This window comes from Leiobunum rupestre, chromosome 7 (assembly GCF_980474605.1).
Source record: "Leiobunum rupestre chromosome 7, qqLeiRupe1.1.hap1, whole genome shotgun sequence".
Lineage (NCBI taxonomy): Eukaryota > Metazoa > Arthropoda > Arachnida > Opiliones > Sclerosomatidae > Leiobunum > Leiobunum rupestre.
Window position 1 is genome coordinate 23,717,857 of NC_143390.1, and position 16,749 is coordinate 23,734,605.

At 38.7% G+C, this 16,749-nt stretch overlaps 1 protein-coding gene across 8 annotated transcripts in view; it reads right to left on the reverse strand.

Moving 5' to 3' along the window:
- Nucleotides 1–16,671, reverse strand: part of LOC149935243 (heat shock 70 kDa protein 12A-like) — a 25,085-nt gene extending 8,414 nt beyond the window's left edge. Inside the window, exons 1-4 of one of the 8 annotated variants that reach the window (XM_090154659.1) lie at nt 15,714–16,671; nt 15,452–15,640; nt 10,786–10,959; nt 9,184–9,652 (exon numbers count right to left, since the gene is read on the reverse strand). In XM_090154659.1, the coding sequence (XP_090010785.1) occupies nt 9,184–9,652; nt 10,786–10,902 (586 nt within the window). In that variant the 5' untranslated portion in view covers nt 10,903–10,959; nt 15,452–15,640; nt 15,714–16,671. Of the gene's footprint in view, nt 1–6,210; nt 6,382–9,183; nt 9,653–10,785; nt 10,960–11,040; nt 12,158–13,237; nt 14,656–15,451 lie in introns of those variants that run through there. The other 7 variants (XM_090154658.1, XM_090154660.1, XM_090154663.1 and 4 more) reach the window with 7 other exon arrangements.
- Between the last annotated feature and the right edge of the window lie 78 nt (nt 16,672–16,749).

Sequence of the window (16,749 nt, forward strand, 5' to 3'; positions counted from 1 at the left end):
CGGCTAGAAACCTGGCCATAATGATCTTTTGTCGTTCTCATTATTAGCACCACTCGCCAATTTTTCATTTTCAATTCGCGCCGAAAATTTATAACGAGTATGTATATAGGTCACCTGGTGAAAGAACAAAAAAATATTAGCGATTGTTACAGACTTTTTGAAGCCAAAGAGTCTCTGTTTTAACAAATTGTAAAACCCAAGTTTATTTAAAGATTGAACCAAAAGATAGATCGATATATTATCGAAGAGACTATTGTTCGAATGGCCGAGTAAATCGCGGAAAATTACTTTTATTTTAAATAACGACCCGCCTTGAAACGTTGAACAATACCCGGAAGCCTAACGACTTAAAAGTTAAATCTTTCTAGTTTTGAGCGTAGTTGAACAATCGCGTAAAGAGGATTAAGTTTAGATTTATATTGGACCAAACGAAGCCGCATTTTTATTTTAAGCGCAATATGATAAAAATCGAGTAAAGGTTGTTTTCCAAAAATGTGATTGAAATAAAAATAATGATACCAAAAAAAGGGGTTTTTTTTATTGTAGCATAAAAAGGAATTCGATACGCTACATTACTTCGAATTATTATGAAAGTAGAGACGGGAAAAGGATGCCGGCGACACAAACCAACCATTGTAATAGGCGTATACTGCCACCGCGTATTCATATTATTACCAGCAACTACAATTTTATATTAAAAGCATTAAAAAGGCCTCTTTTGGACGAAGGCGCTGGTAGCACGTACTATTTTTATTGGGGTTCCCGAGGTGAGCCCAGGGGCTTTAGACTAACAATGTAACGTACGCGACGCGATACCGATCACGAACGATCATTACAATCATTTTTTTCTTTCTTCTACGGGTTATTTACTTCAAAACCTTGAACTCTGGTATTTGTCGCGCGATACCTGGTCTCCCTCTGGATTGTTATCGGCGACGAGACGCCATTACGACATACTCTTACCAAACCGATATTGTAATTACGCGAAGTTATTAGATTTCCAAAATTACGGTCGTACGAAAGTCATAATTCTAAGTATTATTCTCAAAATGCCATTGTATTTTAATCAATTTTCGGTGTACTCTAAAGCAGAAGTGTATAGTACCTACAATGTTGTTTCGTGAGTTTGTCACTTTAGGCAATATTTTACTGAGAGCTAGGCTACGTTCAGCAGCGCTCATCGGACACACCGATTACTTATCGGTGACATCGGTTTCCTACTGTACGCTTTTTCGCGTTTCCGGTTTTGACGTCACGATAGTCATCGGTTACTCACCGAAGTCATCGGCTGGAAGAGTCGGTTTTTCCGATGACTGACGTTATTACTGACGTAAAACTACTATAAAAGCTACGGCATTTTAAAAAACACCGATGACTGAATAAAAACGTTCAGCAACTTACAACGTCATTATGACGAAAAACCTCATCGGTGGAAAATATAAATCCATCGGTTTTTTCCCGTTGACCGTTACTGAACGTACCCCAGGTAACGAAGTGACATCATCTCCCCCTAGCGAGGCGCTGTCAAAAACTACGTGTGACGTAAAATGCAACAAAGCCCGTAATGCAGTCTGTCTCGTGAACAGCTCTCAGTAAAACTTTAGCACGTGAAGAATAGGAAGTGTCACACTTATGGAACAATATTATACACTTATGGTATCTTTTATCAGGGACGTCATTTGGATGGGGCAAGGGGGGTATTGGCCCCATTTGAATTTTTACGAGCTAAAAAGGTTCACGAATAAATTTGCATATAGCTACATTAGAATTTCACGTATTCATTGTTTTGGCTTAGATACAAGTATGCAATAACTATATCGATTAAAAATACAAAAAATATTAAATTAATTGCGTTTTTTTTCCCTTTAAAAAAATCTGTTTTTCCAGCCCCGGGACACTCAAGTTCTGCCTCCTCCTGAAAAATCTTTAAATGACGTCCCTGTCTTTTATTAATGCTAATGGTATCTTATATACTAATGTCCATGGTACTACTCATTGAGTTGGGAATAAATAGAGGTACAACTAAATCTGGCTGGCGCGGGACCAATTTCGTTCCATAAGGAGACTTTATCAATTTTATCGTTCTACCGTGGCGGCATCTGTCTCTAGTGGTGGCAACTATATTGCAATTAAATTTTTTCGCGAATCTGATGTATGATTTCTCGTAAGAAACAAACCTTTGAAGTTGTTTAAAAGTAATTTTATTCCCTCAACACGATCCTTTTTAACCCAAGTTACGGTGAGTTAGCTAATAATTATTTATTTTTAGCCATATAACTTTACAAAATATAGATGGCGCTACCGCCTAATTATACTGATGAATTTTGTTCTTATCTGAACAGGTCCCGCGTAACCATGACAACCGAAATCGTAATTGTAGTTCTAGCAGTATTATTCCCAATTCAATGGTATTACTATAAGTCTATAATATTATTCTATAACATGGTTGCCACAAAATTTTGAGATTCAAATTCCCTGACCATTTTAAGAGATTTTCCCTGACTTTTTAAGGCCAAATTTTTATTTTATATTTGACTTTTATCAGAAGATAATACATTTTAATGAACTTATATTTCAGTAAAAAGGTTATTGCAACGTTGAAAAAATTAGCCAAACTTTCAAGGAAATAAATGATAACCATATAATTTGTCACGGGTCTGGTCTAAAAAATAACCTTAAAAAAGTGCCAAGATAAAATTTAATTCCCTGACTTTTTACAAATTCTAAAAATAACCTGACATTTCCCTGAATTTGTAGGTCCATTCTTAAATTCCCTGACCTATCCCTGACGTGTGGCAACCCTGTATAAGTTTTTCACTTTTGGGAATATTTTACTGAGAGCTAGTAACGGAGTGACGTCATCACCAGAAAAAAATCTCCTCCTAGCGAGGCGTTGTGAAAGGCTACGTGTGACGCGTTAGCAAGCGGACGCAAAACGGCACCGAAGCCCGTAATGCAGTCTGTCTTGTGAACAGTTCTCATTAAAACTTTTGCATACGAAGAACAGGAAGTGTCACACTTAAGGAAAAATATTATACACTTATGGTATTACCAGGATTGATTCCTGATAGTTTCGGTAGAAAACAAAATAAAATTAGTGGTATAAAATATTCCTTTGGAACCCCATATTTCATTTTCACAAAACTCACTTTTAACTAAATGCAACACCGCAAATGATTTATAACTGCAAATTGAAATTAGGTACTCACGTAGATGAAGAAAGGGTTCTACTTTACCCTAGTGCACAATTGTTATAACATGATTTAAATCTAGCTACAAATTTCAATAAAGTACTCACGCTAGAGAAAAATGGCTACTTCACCATAGCACCAGAGGGCAACGCTATAAATTAATTATAGCTACAAATCGAAATTAAGTACTAACGTAGCATCCACGGGCAACACCATAAATTAATTATAGCTACAAATAGAAATTAAGTACTAACGTAGCACCCAAGGGCAACACCATAAATTAATTATAGCTACAAGTCGAAATTAAGTACTAACGTATCTACTTCAACGTAGCACCCAAAGGCAACACTATAAATTAATTACAGCTACAAATCGAAATTAAATACTCACATAGCTAAAGTAAAATGGCTACTTCGCCATAGCACCCGAGCGCAACACTCTAAATTAATTCCAACTACAAATTGAAACTAGTACTCACGTAGCTAAAGAAAAAGGGCCACTTTACCGTAGCATCAAATCCGCAATTATGGTGTTTTTAATCCAGAAAAATAGTAAATCATTTTTTTTTGCTTTTTGAGTCTTTATTATTATTTTTTTATGAACGCGGATAGAAGGTTACGCGTACATTGTTGGGTTTTCAAAAACGTACAACCGAAACAGTAACGACTGCTAGAAACAAAGGGGCTCGGCCGCACTCAAGCGGGGAATGTAGTTGTTGGCGATTTGTTCAAGTTAGCATCTAAGAACCGAAGGGGGCCTTACCTAGTGACCGGTAAACTACTTCGCCAAGGAGGGAGATCTTGGGTTTTCAAGTTTTCCACGGATGATGGCAAAAGGAGAGAGAGCTCGTTTTTTGGTTCTCAAAGAAAAAGAATAAAAACACCCAAAATCCGCCCACGATTTGACCTTTATGCTTACGTACTCTGGAACTGAGAGAATCAAGGTGGAACTATACGAGTATTGAGCCTCTCTACGGGTAAAAGTAAAGACGCGCAAACTTAACCTCTTCCCCGCCTTCATACCAACCATCCGTTGCCCCCTGTGCAGGACTACGCTGTCTTCTTAAACGTGTATTGTTACGAATTTCACACCCCCCTGGTTAGCCTACCCTCCCTCCTCGCAAATTACACGTGATTATACGTAACACGCCTTAGAAAAATGTTACAAAAACATCAAAGAATGAAAGGTTCGCGAATCTGTACTGCCAAATCTACATTAGACCATCGGGTCAGTGGCTCAAACAAGACTCTATAATGGGTGCTGTTTTCCGAATAGCCACGTCGCTCGATACATCTTTCCAAGATCCATCATTTTTGTAGATTCACGCGTACAGAAATCGTGGAAGAGCCAATCACGACAGAGGGTTATTTTAAGCGAGTTGCACCCAATGGTGCACGTAACAAATGTCGATTGAGATGGAATTTTTTATCCTATCTGACGCCAAACAATTTACGGGCTGGTAGCATAGATATATGAAATATCATATCATACGCTGCATACGGGCCCGTGGGAAGAACACGGAAGAGACAGCTAGCAGAAAACCCATATCTTCTGGATGAAAAATGTAATAGTGCCATCTATTGGTGACCAAATTAGTAATTGGAAATTATTTTCTTTATACATTACGTAATAGTGCCATCTATCGGTGTTCAAAATTAGTATTTGGAAAAATAACGCGGTAGATTAGTTCTAATAATGTTGATAGCCCTATAGTAACGTGGAGTTGAAGTCACGTGTATTTTTTTTTGCTTTTGGTTGAAACTAGGAGCAACAAACACAAGGAGAACGCAGCTAGCCTTTAAACACGCTAACGCATTGCTGTGTACAAATTTCATTGGACGAGCGTTTACGCTCAAATTACGCAGCACGTTTTACGGAAAGGGGGATGACAATTTTTGAATTTTCCCCTTCAGACGGCAGCAGGCGCTAAAGCGTCTAACCAATGAAAACTGTACACAAGAAAGTCCACGATTTTTGACGGGTTGCGTTCTCCTAGTGTGGGGTGCTGTGTTTGTTGCTCCTAGGTGGAAATATGGCGCTATAACGTAGCGTATCCTGAAAATACGAGTTGTCTGCTAGCTGTCACTTCCGTATCAGTCCCTCGTAGAATTGTGGATCTATACTATTTCATATATCTATGGTCAACGCCAGAGATTTTCGGGATTAAAGGGAGTATAACCCTATCAAGGAAATTTAAGCTTCCGTCAATACTCACTCGTGGCGCGACAGTCTAGAACGTAGTAGAAAATCCTGTTTAGAGCGTATATCACCCAATGATACTTCTATACATATCGCAGCAGGATGGGAAATTGGAATTTTCTACTACATTCCAGACTGTCGCGCCACGAGTGAGTATTGACGGAAGCTTGACCTTCCCCATATATTATATTTAAGGTTTAATAATCTGTACAAAGGCTTAAAACTCTGACAACCTCGTTTGAAACAGTATGAGACTGTAAAAATAAGGGGACATTTTAAAATATTTTACTCTACCTGAAAATGTCCCGCATTAATAACTCTAGATAGAAATCGTTGACCCGGAATGGATATTCCAAAAACTGTCACTCAAAGATATCAATATCGTTAAAATTTTAAATCTACTCGCATATGTCCGTATAAAAACGACGCGTTCTTCGAACGGCGAGTCCCAGATACCCGAATGAGTGAATCGAACTACCGCAGCGAGAGAGAGAGAGCCTGCAGATTTATTTGTTTTCATTAAAATAATAGAAAAAACGCGTTCAAAGAGAGAAGCATTGTATGGTGAATGGTACCGCGTAAAAATTCGTCGATTCTGCACGCCCTAATTAACAACAGCGCGGCGAAGGGCTGCGAATACCTTTCTCCCCGCTGCCATCATCATCACCATCGCGTTGCATCGATCCTTCGTCTGTCATCGAATCTATTATCAGCCCACCCACGCTCCAACGAACGAACGCTAACCCTTTTTGCAATTCAATTTGAAAATTTAATGGCGACCTTTTGTTATCAAAATCAAAGAACAAAAACGATATCGAACCTGCTTCTAATAAATGCAATTGCTTCCATCCATCGAACTTGAACACCATATTTTGTCGCGAAATTCCCAGCTTCGAGAAACCGCGTCTACTACGTTTGTTTACACACGGAACGCGAAACTTCTCCGACTGTTTGAGTTCCGACGTGAGTCACAAATGGATCCACTAAGAAACGAGAATACAATGAGCGTAATCTCTTCTCAAGGTCCGACACCTCTCGCTCGTAATGGTTTCGTGTGACGATAAAAAAGGTCTTTCTACAGGTAGAATGAAATCCCGTTATACGAAAAATTAGGACGGCTGAGAGATTGACCCTATCTTGTTGATTCGTAGGCGTTGGAAGGTGAGGGAGCTGTAACGGGCCCGGGCGGTCAGCCGTGACCTTCGCCCGCCGATGCGTCAACCGTGGAAGCCCAAAGTTGCCTTCCTTAATTAGAATTAAAGCTAACGAGCGCTATGTCTCTTTTTCCGCTTTTCCATAAAGCCCTCAACTCAGTACGTGCGGTTATTTTTAAAACTGTATTTAAAAATAACAATGCTAAGGTCATGGGGGTAGAATTTCGTTCTACAACGTGACCTTCTGGGAACAACAATAAAGACTCTCAGAAACCAACTCTAAACGTTACGTTTCCTCAATGTCAAAGTTTATAGATTGCGAAAACGGAATAAGACTTGCGTACAATTGGAGAGAAAATGTTCAATATTCAACAAGGTTAATGTTAAAATTCTTATTGTTCGTGTTACTGAACAATTACATAGTTTATTTTACTCGAAATTCTTGTTTAATAATTGCTTCGCGGATTAAAGGGGACCTTACGCAAACCGGTTATAAAAAGACACGTAAATAGAGAGATTCCATAAAAAAAATCATAATGCTACGCGTTTTATTTCATGTTTTAAATTTTCTTAAAACTAGTTTCTTCGTATATTATAGAAACCCTATCGCCGTCTCGCGAAAGAAAGCGATCCGCACTATTAAAATGTTTCATCGTGGAGATGCTGCCGCCATCTGTGTTTAAATTAAGAACCTCAAAAACCCCGTATTTCCCTTATAGCGGCTTTAAATTTCGTATACATATATAGCTAAATTGTATGTTAAATAACTTAATTGATAATCATTTCACCGAAATTTGCGTTAGTTTTAATTTTCAATAGGACTTGGTTTCAAGCAAACATTTGCTAGCAAAGGAAATTTGTCGCCACGGTTACCTGGAAGTTACATGCATCTACAAGTTCGCTTGCGGCGTATTTTGTGTACATCATAATCGGGTTGATAATTTTATAGGTGACAATAAGATTTAAAGATATTATATTTTAAGCCAAAATATCGTCTGCTTAACTGAGTTAAAGTTAATAAAAACCACGTGCGTAATTTAAATTTTGGTCATAAGTATCGCCGCCTACCGACCGAGTTTTAAATTGAATATATGAAAGCTGTCTGCTCGTTCAAAATTATCTTTGCGTCACAGCCGAAAGTTCAACCGAAAAAGTCGTCTGCTATTTTTTCACATATTTAGTTGACGGATATTTAGGCAGATGGCGCTATATTTACTAAACTCGAAGCCTATAATGCAGTTAAATTAAGCGAAAAAGTAGAAAAGTCTATAATAAAAAACGGGCAATTAAATCTAAACCCTAACAAATTTAAAATAATAATAAAACTTACGAAATACTCGGATAAATAATTTGTTTTTGAATCGAAGATCTATTTGGTCCGAGTTTCGCCTTTTAATTCCATTCTCGAAGACCTATTGGTCCGAGAATTTCGTAAGTTTTATCATTACTTTCAATTTGTTAGGGTTTAGCTTTTTTTGCTCCCTTTTTATCATGGACTTCCTATCTTTTCGCGTAATTTTACTACCCGTTAGCTAACGGCTTTTAAACCTATTGGCAGAAACGTTAAATTATACGATCCAGTGATCCACCATAAATATTGAACTTTCTACTCCCTTTAAAGATAAAACCATTTACCAGGATAACCTAACAGATAAATAATTTTCAAACCCAGTTTTAAAGTAAAAACCTTGAAAAACCAATAGAAAGGAATCAAACTCATAATTTTCTTTCTATGGTAATAAAAAAATTGCTATAAAAGTAATATTTCGACGTAAACAAACTGACTGAAATCGTAATGAAAAGTCTCTTGTTTTTCTTTAAAATACCCAATCGGTCTAGTGAGTCCTCTATTATTCATATTTTTCGCCTCTATTGGCGTAAAAAAAATTACCGCCCACCGTCCAAGACACGATACCCCCAAAAGGAATGCCCAAAATCGGGGGCAAGATAAGTCTTTAAAAAATGCCACACGATCGTCGCCGTGTCTAATACGCGATTAACAAACAAAAAATATATAGAAACGAGTTATTATTTAAAGCCACGAACATTATATTCGCTCGAATGATTTGGAAATTTAAGAAGAAAAAAATTACATTGCACAAAGAAATAGATGAAATAAACCAAGGCCATTAATGACATGAAATAATCGACGTTGGTACGACTTTCAATGTAACATCTTTGTATCTCGATTACCCGAGAGGTTTTGCCCTTATGACTTTGAATAGGAGCCGACTATTTCCTCAACTTTGAGAGACAATTACTATAAATAATTTCGTTCTAAGGAAAAATAAAATCTCTTGTCTTCGGGGGCTTTTAACGACATTAATCTACAATGTCGTTACTTTTAAACAGATTTATGCTCGGTTATTTCCGCGTTAGACAATCGGCCAAAACGTCCCCGGAAGGCTTTAAACCGTCTTACACCGACGCCTCGCCGGGAAGCCCACAGGCTCAGGGGCTCAAAAAATACGCTATCTAAAAATCCGGTGTTATAATTTTAAAATTTACGACCTAAATCGAGGTATATTATCGGAGAAAGTGTGTCGACCTTTCGAAAAGAAGGGATGATTTATCTCTAGGGAATTTAGGCCCGGGGCGCCATACAGTTTCGCGGGAAAACATGCACTGAGAGAACTGACCTCTGACTGTAACGCCAAGATTTCCGCTATAACGGACGTCCTTCGACGCGTTGTCCTCTCGATGACGTACTTCCGGTTCCGTGTCGACGCGTGATTCCGGCAATTTATCCAAAAGGTCCATGGGTATCCTTTTCCGAACGGACGCTGGTAATGGTTTAACTCTGAGGTCATCCTGGTTACCGGTTTCTCTTCCACACGCCTCTTCCAAGAACTCTTCGGGACCTCTGGTCGCGTAATAACTGGCCCTTGGCCGCCGAAAGGATCCGCCTCTTTGCGACGCAGACTGACTGCGGGGCAACGGTGGTTTACCGGCCACAAACCCCTCCGTTCTGGGATTTTGTAGTTGCGGTGGTAGTTCTTCGTCCAAACTTCGATAGGACAGTGGTCGAACTTGACCTTGACCATTAGCGGCGGCCAACGCGAAGACGCGGTAAGATCCACCGGATTCGGTTGTCTCGATCGGATGATACTAAATAGTACGTTATATCATAAGTATATAATATTAATACATAAGTGTGACACTTCCTATTCTTCACATTCAAAAGTTTTACTGAGAGCTATTCGCGAGACAGACTGCATTACGGGCTTCGTCGCCGTTTTGCGTCCGCTTGCTAACCCGTCACACGTAGCTTTTGACAGCGCCGCGCTAGGGGGAGATTTTCTTCTTGGGATGACGTCATTCCGTTACTAGCTCTCAGTAAAATATTCACCAAAGTGACAAACTTATGGAACAATATTATAGACTTATGGTTATATTAAAGGCATTGAAAGTCGCTCGATGACAGCCGCGTTCACACTAGACACTTCGGAAACGTTTTAAAACGGTTTCGAAAGCTCAAATGGTAAAATTTTGGCGTCAAATGTATTTTTTCGTATGCCTATTAATACAGTTGACACCGAAAATGTTCAATTTGTACTTTCGAAACCGTTTTAAAACGTTTCCAAAGTGTCTAGTGTGAACGCGGCTGACTTGGGCCTAAGGTGGCGTCTTGAGTATTAACCTCAGTAGCGTAGTCAGGATTTTCGTTCGGGGGGAGAGCACAAATAAAACAAGCAATTGTACACACTATTATTATTATTATTATTATACTCGAGGGGCTAACCACTTCAAGTAATCGGTGTACACCCTAACTGTAATGATTACGTAATCTTTTGTACTCATTCGTAATCCCGTAATCATTTGTAATCTTCGTACTCATCTGTAATCACCCGTAATCATTATTAAATCATGCGAACTCATTAGTATTCACGTGTAATCATTTGTAATAGGGCGTAATCATCTGTAATCACGCGTATTCATTGGAATTCTCCCGTACTCAATTACTCATCTGTCACAATTTTAAAGTTTTGGGTTGCCTGTGTACTCATCGTAATCATTCTGTACTCATCGTAATCATGTGTACTCATCGTAATCATTCTCTACTCATCGTAATCGTGTGTACTCATAGTAATCATTCTCTACTCATCGTAATCGTGTGTACTCATTGCGTAATCATGTGTACTCATTAATGATTACGTAATCGGTGTACAGGCAAATTCTCACTGGTTACTAGTGGTTAGCCCCTCGATTATATTTTAAGAATTTTGGTAATTAACACTTACTGTTGCTTGATACACAGCTGGGTGTCCGTTATTCTGGTGGAGCGACTGTGACCTGACTAGGTTGTACTTGCGCCAGGGAACTGCCGAAGTTGCACCGGGCATCATGGCCGCGTACATAGCAATCCAAATATTTATGGATCACCCATTACTTCCCGAATCAAACAAAATAGTTATCTAAAACGAAAAAAATATTAAAATAGTTTTTAAAAAAAATATTTCAGCGAAGGTGTTTGTAAAACGACACAGAAAGCTTACCCTAGAATTCAGGTGTCAAACGCGATAATGATAATAATTAGGCCCAAAAAGTCCGATACTATTTGGGCGTAAATTGGAACCGGGGGCCCTTTATCGCGTGCGCAACATCAAAACAGTCTATATTCTAAACGGAAATCAAGCGAGAGCAGGTGAAAATTCACGCGATTCCCACAGAATGAAGAACGAAATATCTCTGGTACCACAAATCGTTCCCTAGATTGAAAACTTCGAACGAGAAGCCCGACCAATCGCCGTCGCTCGATATTTATTCCTTTTAAAGAGAATATACTTTTCTTTCTGCGTTTTTTGCGTCAGAAAACGTCGACAAAAAGCCAACGTTGAAACCCTCGTTGAAGAATTTTAAACTGGACGGGGAAACTATAAGTACAGATATCGAGGAAAACCTGGAAAAGAAAATTTAGTATTTTTTTCTCTATCCTCGCGAGTTTTGGGACGCGAATACGCCCCCCACTGACAAAGTTTCGAGAATTTCAGAGGGGTTTCGAGCGAGCGGGGGTGGGAAAAAACCGCGAACTTTAGGTACTCGCGAATGATGGAGAAGTTTGAGAGACGCGATGGGCTTCTACTTTAGTTTCTTTCATCGCTTGTCGACCGAAAACTGTTTTTCCTAACGCTGGTAATATGACACTGGTCCGTGGTGGGTGTTGTTGTCTCTGACTAATGATTGAAAGGGGCAATTTCATTCGATCAGAAATATCGAATTGCAAATTACAAGGTTTCTTTTTGGCCCATCTCGACTACTAAGGCACCGACCCAGAAAATATTTAATCACCTGACTCGGAATTCTTCGGTTAAGTCTCCTCGAAGGAATTTCGTGTTTCGCAATACACGATTTGAGAAAAAAATCTTTCGAATAATACGGGTTTAATGAGTGTGTCGTACTCAATCAACTCTCGCCAGTTCGATAGGGAAAACGTGATTCTACGCGGATTTAGTTGGGACGCTCTTGGAATTCGCTAGTTCTCATTTTAATTTCGCGAAATTCGAAATCTAAGATTAGATAGTCGGATCAAGCGACTTTTATTTACTGGATTTCCTTATTATTTACTTAGAAAATTATATATTTGTATGGCATATTTGCTAGTGATTTCCACGACAATACAGGAGTGTTTAGCAAATAACGAGTCTAATTCAGTATTTAATTAAATCACTTTCTAAATTTATATAATTATATGAATATATTATGTAAAATATAATTATTATTTCTGAGAGTTTTCGAAAATTATGGACGAAAAGGTTATTTATTAAATTTGAGTCAATTTGAGGGGGTACAAATCACTGATTTGCAATTAGCCGCGTTAACAGTTTTTCGAGTCCTAAGCAAAATCTCCTATCCGGACACCAATGTAGTATTTTTCGGTAAGGAAACCTACCTTTATAATCAGGGTCCTTCGAAAAGGTGGGCCCTAAGCTATTGCTTATATTTCCTAGTCACGTTTCGACAGCAATATGTATATATAAAGTTACGGTTGATTTCTACCATTTTTTGTACATTAATTATATCCAGTGGCGGATTATCCGATGGGCGCACTAGGCGCGCGCCAAGGCATCGTGGTCTCTGGGGGCCTTAAAAATTACATAGCAATAAGAAATAAAAAATACAAAACCACTTTTACTTAAATTGCGCTTTATGAGAAAATAGCGCTTTAAGAGAAAATTGCGCTTTATGAGAAAATTGCGCTTTATAAGAAAATTGCGCTGTAAGATAATATTGCGCTTTAAGAGAAAATTGCGCGGTAAGATAATATTGCGCTATAAGAGAAAATTGCGCTTTATGAGAAAATTGCGCTTTAAGAGAAAATTGCGCTGTAAGAGAAAATTACGCTTTAAGAGAAATTCGCGCTTTATGAGAAAATTGCGCCTAGGGCCTCAAAGGAACATAATCCGCTACTGATTATATCATAAATAACATAATAGAGTAGTATCACCTCGTAACTTTGGCCATGGCCGCCATTTTAGGCGCCTTTTTTTTATCTATAGGAAAATGCATGGGTGACGTTGCGTGATGTAGCACTGACACTACTCTATAGCAATAAGCATGACAATTAGCAAAAATTATAATCAAATTGATTTCCAGAGTTATAGCGTAATCAAGGTTCAGTTAGTATACGAGCCCCCTAGTGTCTAAACATGTAAAAGGCAAAATACAATATTACAAAGAACGATAATATATTACTCAGTTCAGTTGTGAGTCCAAATCCAAGCTGGGTGAGAGTGTCAGTGTAGTAAAAAAGGTTCGGTAAGAAAATTAGCATTGAAACAATATCAAGTGTCATATACTCATTGTTGTTGCCTTACTTATGATAATAAAAGGGCAAATTGGTTACGTGTAAAACAAATACCTCGAACTTAGACGCGAAATTAATAAAATATGTCTTACCCGAAGCAGCGGGTTTCGCGTCACGATTCCGTCAAGTTCAGTCGGACAATAAAATCGTGGGAGAGACAAGTGGAGGAAACTTCGCAGTCTACGTAGCCAGGTAACAAATAAACAGCAACGGGGGAGTCTCAATACGGCTACGATGACATCCCCTCGACCGTCCATAGGATAGCGCGGTTGTTTTTTTTAAAAAGGAAATATTTTTTTCGTCCCAAAACGAGAGAAATTAGCCTTTATAAAGACAGACGAGCCAGAGAGAGAGAGAGAGAGAGAGAGAGAGAGAGAGAGAGAGAGAGAGAGAGAGAGAGAGGGGAAGTCACGTGACGCCTGAATGAGTTTCCGGGTCTACATGGCTGATCTTGCGAAGCCAAATTTCCCCGCTTTAGTCGATTCTCTAAACAAACGCTTTCCAACTCTGCCGGACGCGAAAACGCGTTGTTGGACGATGATTAGGCAAGAGGTCCGAACCGTTGGCTCAATCGCCCTCCATTTCCTAAAATAACCTCCCAGCCTTCCCCATCGTTCCAAACAATTTCATAATGCACGCTTGCTGGTGGTTTATCACTATTTAGCTTTCACTCTTTTTGATAAAACCGTTGTTTCGCCTCCCCCCCCTTGATTTACCTCTGCCCCGAACAACAACGATCATCTATATTTTCTTGGCTTGGCATCGACGATTCTAAACCAAAGCTAATGAAATCTATTATATCATAAGTGGATAACAAAAATAAGTATGACACTTCCTATCCACAAAATGCAATTTTTTTAATGATAGTCTGTTTCGCCAATGACAACGTAAACCATTACGTACCGACGGACTGACAACTCTCCGCGAACTGCTCCTAGTATTTGGAGCCTTTGGAGGATGCCCGGAAAATCGCCGACGGTCCGCCGGCAGCCTTTTCGACGGATCAGCCAAGGCCTATTGAAAATTGAAATGCTTGCAAAAGTTTAAATAACGTTTCCTTTGGAAAATAATGATGAATTATTGAACGGAATATAAAAATAACTATTATACACACTGGCTCCATTTCAGAAGTTAGTTTTTTTTGAATTTCAAACCTAAACGCGTCGTATTTCTCGCCATCAAACTAACCAACTATTTTGCCAACGGGAAGAGTAGGAAGGGACGAGTTTTCTGTAAAGAAAATTCCTTTTTCGCAATCACTCCACGACAGACTATCATTAACCGAATTCGTTCTGTGCCATACTTATGTTTATTATCCATTTATAACTATATTGATAAAAATGCTATTACGAATTGAGCACGCTCTATTTTTTGATAAAAGCGCCTAAAAAACTCTCCAAAGAAAATATACTGAAGAATAGACATTTCATATCGGGTGTGTGTTGGGACTACTTACTTCCTTTAATGTTAAGACGTAAGTCTTAGCTATTGAATTACCTATAACCGGAAGTTCATGTTGCCAAAGCTATAGCTTTCAATCGTCGAGATAGATTTATCGCATTCTAGAAGCAACGGTTTCCATTCCTTTTCTTTATTTTCTATCTTCTTTCGTGCAATTTTTTTAAGAAGAATGTTTTTCCAAAGAAATAGGTTTTTATGAAAAGCGTCGTATAAAGCGATGCGTGAATGATTCGAGAAATTATTAATTGAAACTAAAATAGAAAATGGTTCTGTTTGGTTTAAATACCAACCAAAAATTAGCTTTAGTCCGTATTTCTAAAGCTGAAACAAGAATGTATTTATTTATACTCAGGGATAATGAATATGTCGAAATTAGTTTTAGCGTTTCTAAAATTCCACCCGTTGGGGCCCCCGGTATGCTCCTCCGCTTTAATAAAATCAAATAATACTGCAATCTCATTGGTTCTTAAAAATTACGTTTTTCGACGCGATTAACGCTGTTGCGAAGACGCAAAAAAAAAAGACCGCCTCCCCCCCCCCCCCCTTAGCGTGACGGGGTTAGGGCCTCAACGTGTCCGTCGATAGTCTCGACATATTCATTCTTCTTGGCTGAAATTATTTATTAATTTATTTATTTATACTTAAAGGTCCACATAATCATTTGAGAAATTCAGACCGAATTTCCTGTAGCTCCTCCCCTTCCACCCGATGACTCGGAACTAGTGATTCGGTGGCTTCCATTGGTTCCCTAAAACTTAGGTCTCCTGATATGTTGAAACACTCGAGGGTGAAGTGTAAATTAAAGCAACTGTCGGCTCTATCATTGCCACCTGTATTATGAAAAGGCCCCTTTATTAGAGATTGCCATGAATCTATCCGATTTTTCGAAAAAAATGACTTTACTGGAGAGCGTGGTGCCATCTAGTTATGGCAAAGGAAGCTAAAGTTTAAAATAGCCAAATGATACCGTCGTCAGTAAGTCATTGTAGAGTATTATCAGGGCTGTAGAAGAGACAGCCCTGGTATTGTATTTAGACCTCTAACCTAAATTATATATCCCATATAAAATATATTGTTTAAAATTACTGTAATTTATGTTATTGATCAATTTACAAACGAGCCAATCAACGCGAGGGGTACCTATAAGTGCCCGCCTTTTGGGTCAAAATGTAGCTTGACTATCTTGTTTTTATACCGATGCTAGCGACATCTGTTGAAAAAAGAGCTGCTTCACGTCGAGCCGACACTCACTTTAAGACCGCCTCCTTTATACCTTCTGGTTTCTCATGACGGTGGAAACTATATACCATGGTGCACGGAGATCGTCTTCAAATATTCATTATCCCTAAAGCAAGTGGCGGCACCTGTCTAGTTGCATTCGCTCGCACTAGATGTCGTTAGCGTATTAATCAAAACAAGTTGAGTAAAAATCAAAATATAGCCTAAAAGTTGTGGCAAATTGGGAACTTCTCGCGTTGATTGGATTTTCGGTATCACGTGATTATTAATTTAATAAACACGTGGCACACGTGGCGGTGGTTTCTGGAAGCATGGAGGCATAGTAGCTATTCCTCTATGCTGGAAGAAAATAGATCGCCTTTGCTTTAAGTCCCCGGAAGGTGCTGCCACCTAAAAGCATTTTTTAAAACTTTTTTTACTATAGAGCCGCCATAAATAAAAACATTCTGGGTGTAACCAAGGTGGTGGCTGCATTGTTTGCCTCACACTGGTGGCAAAGCGTATCGCTATTTTAACGGTAAGTATAGCAGAGGCTGATGACTTGAAGACAAATTGGTCTGAGACTGTAACGCCTTCCGACATTAAGCAGCCCATTTTCTTATCAATTTATCGGTCTTCTAAACGTCGGTGGAATGCTTACTGGATCGAGATAAAGAAACCGCTTTGTTTTCAACACATTTGAAAAAAAAATAAGAATAAT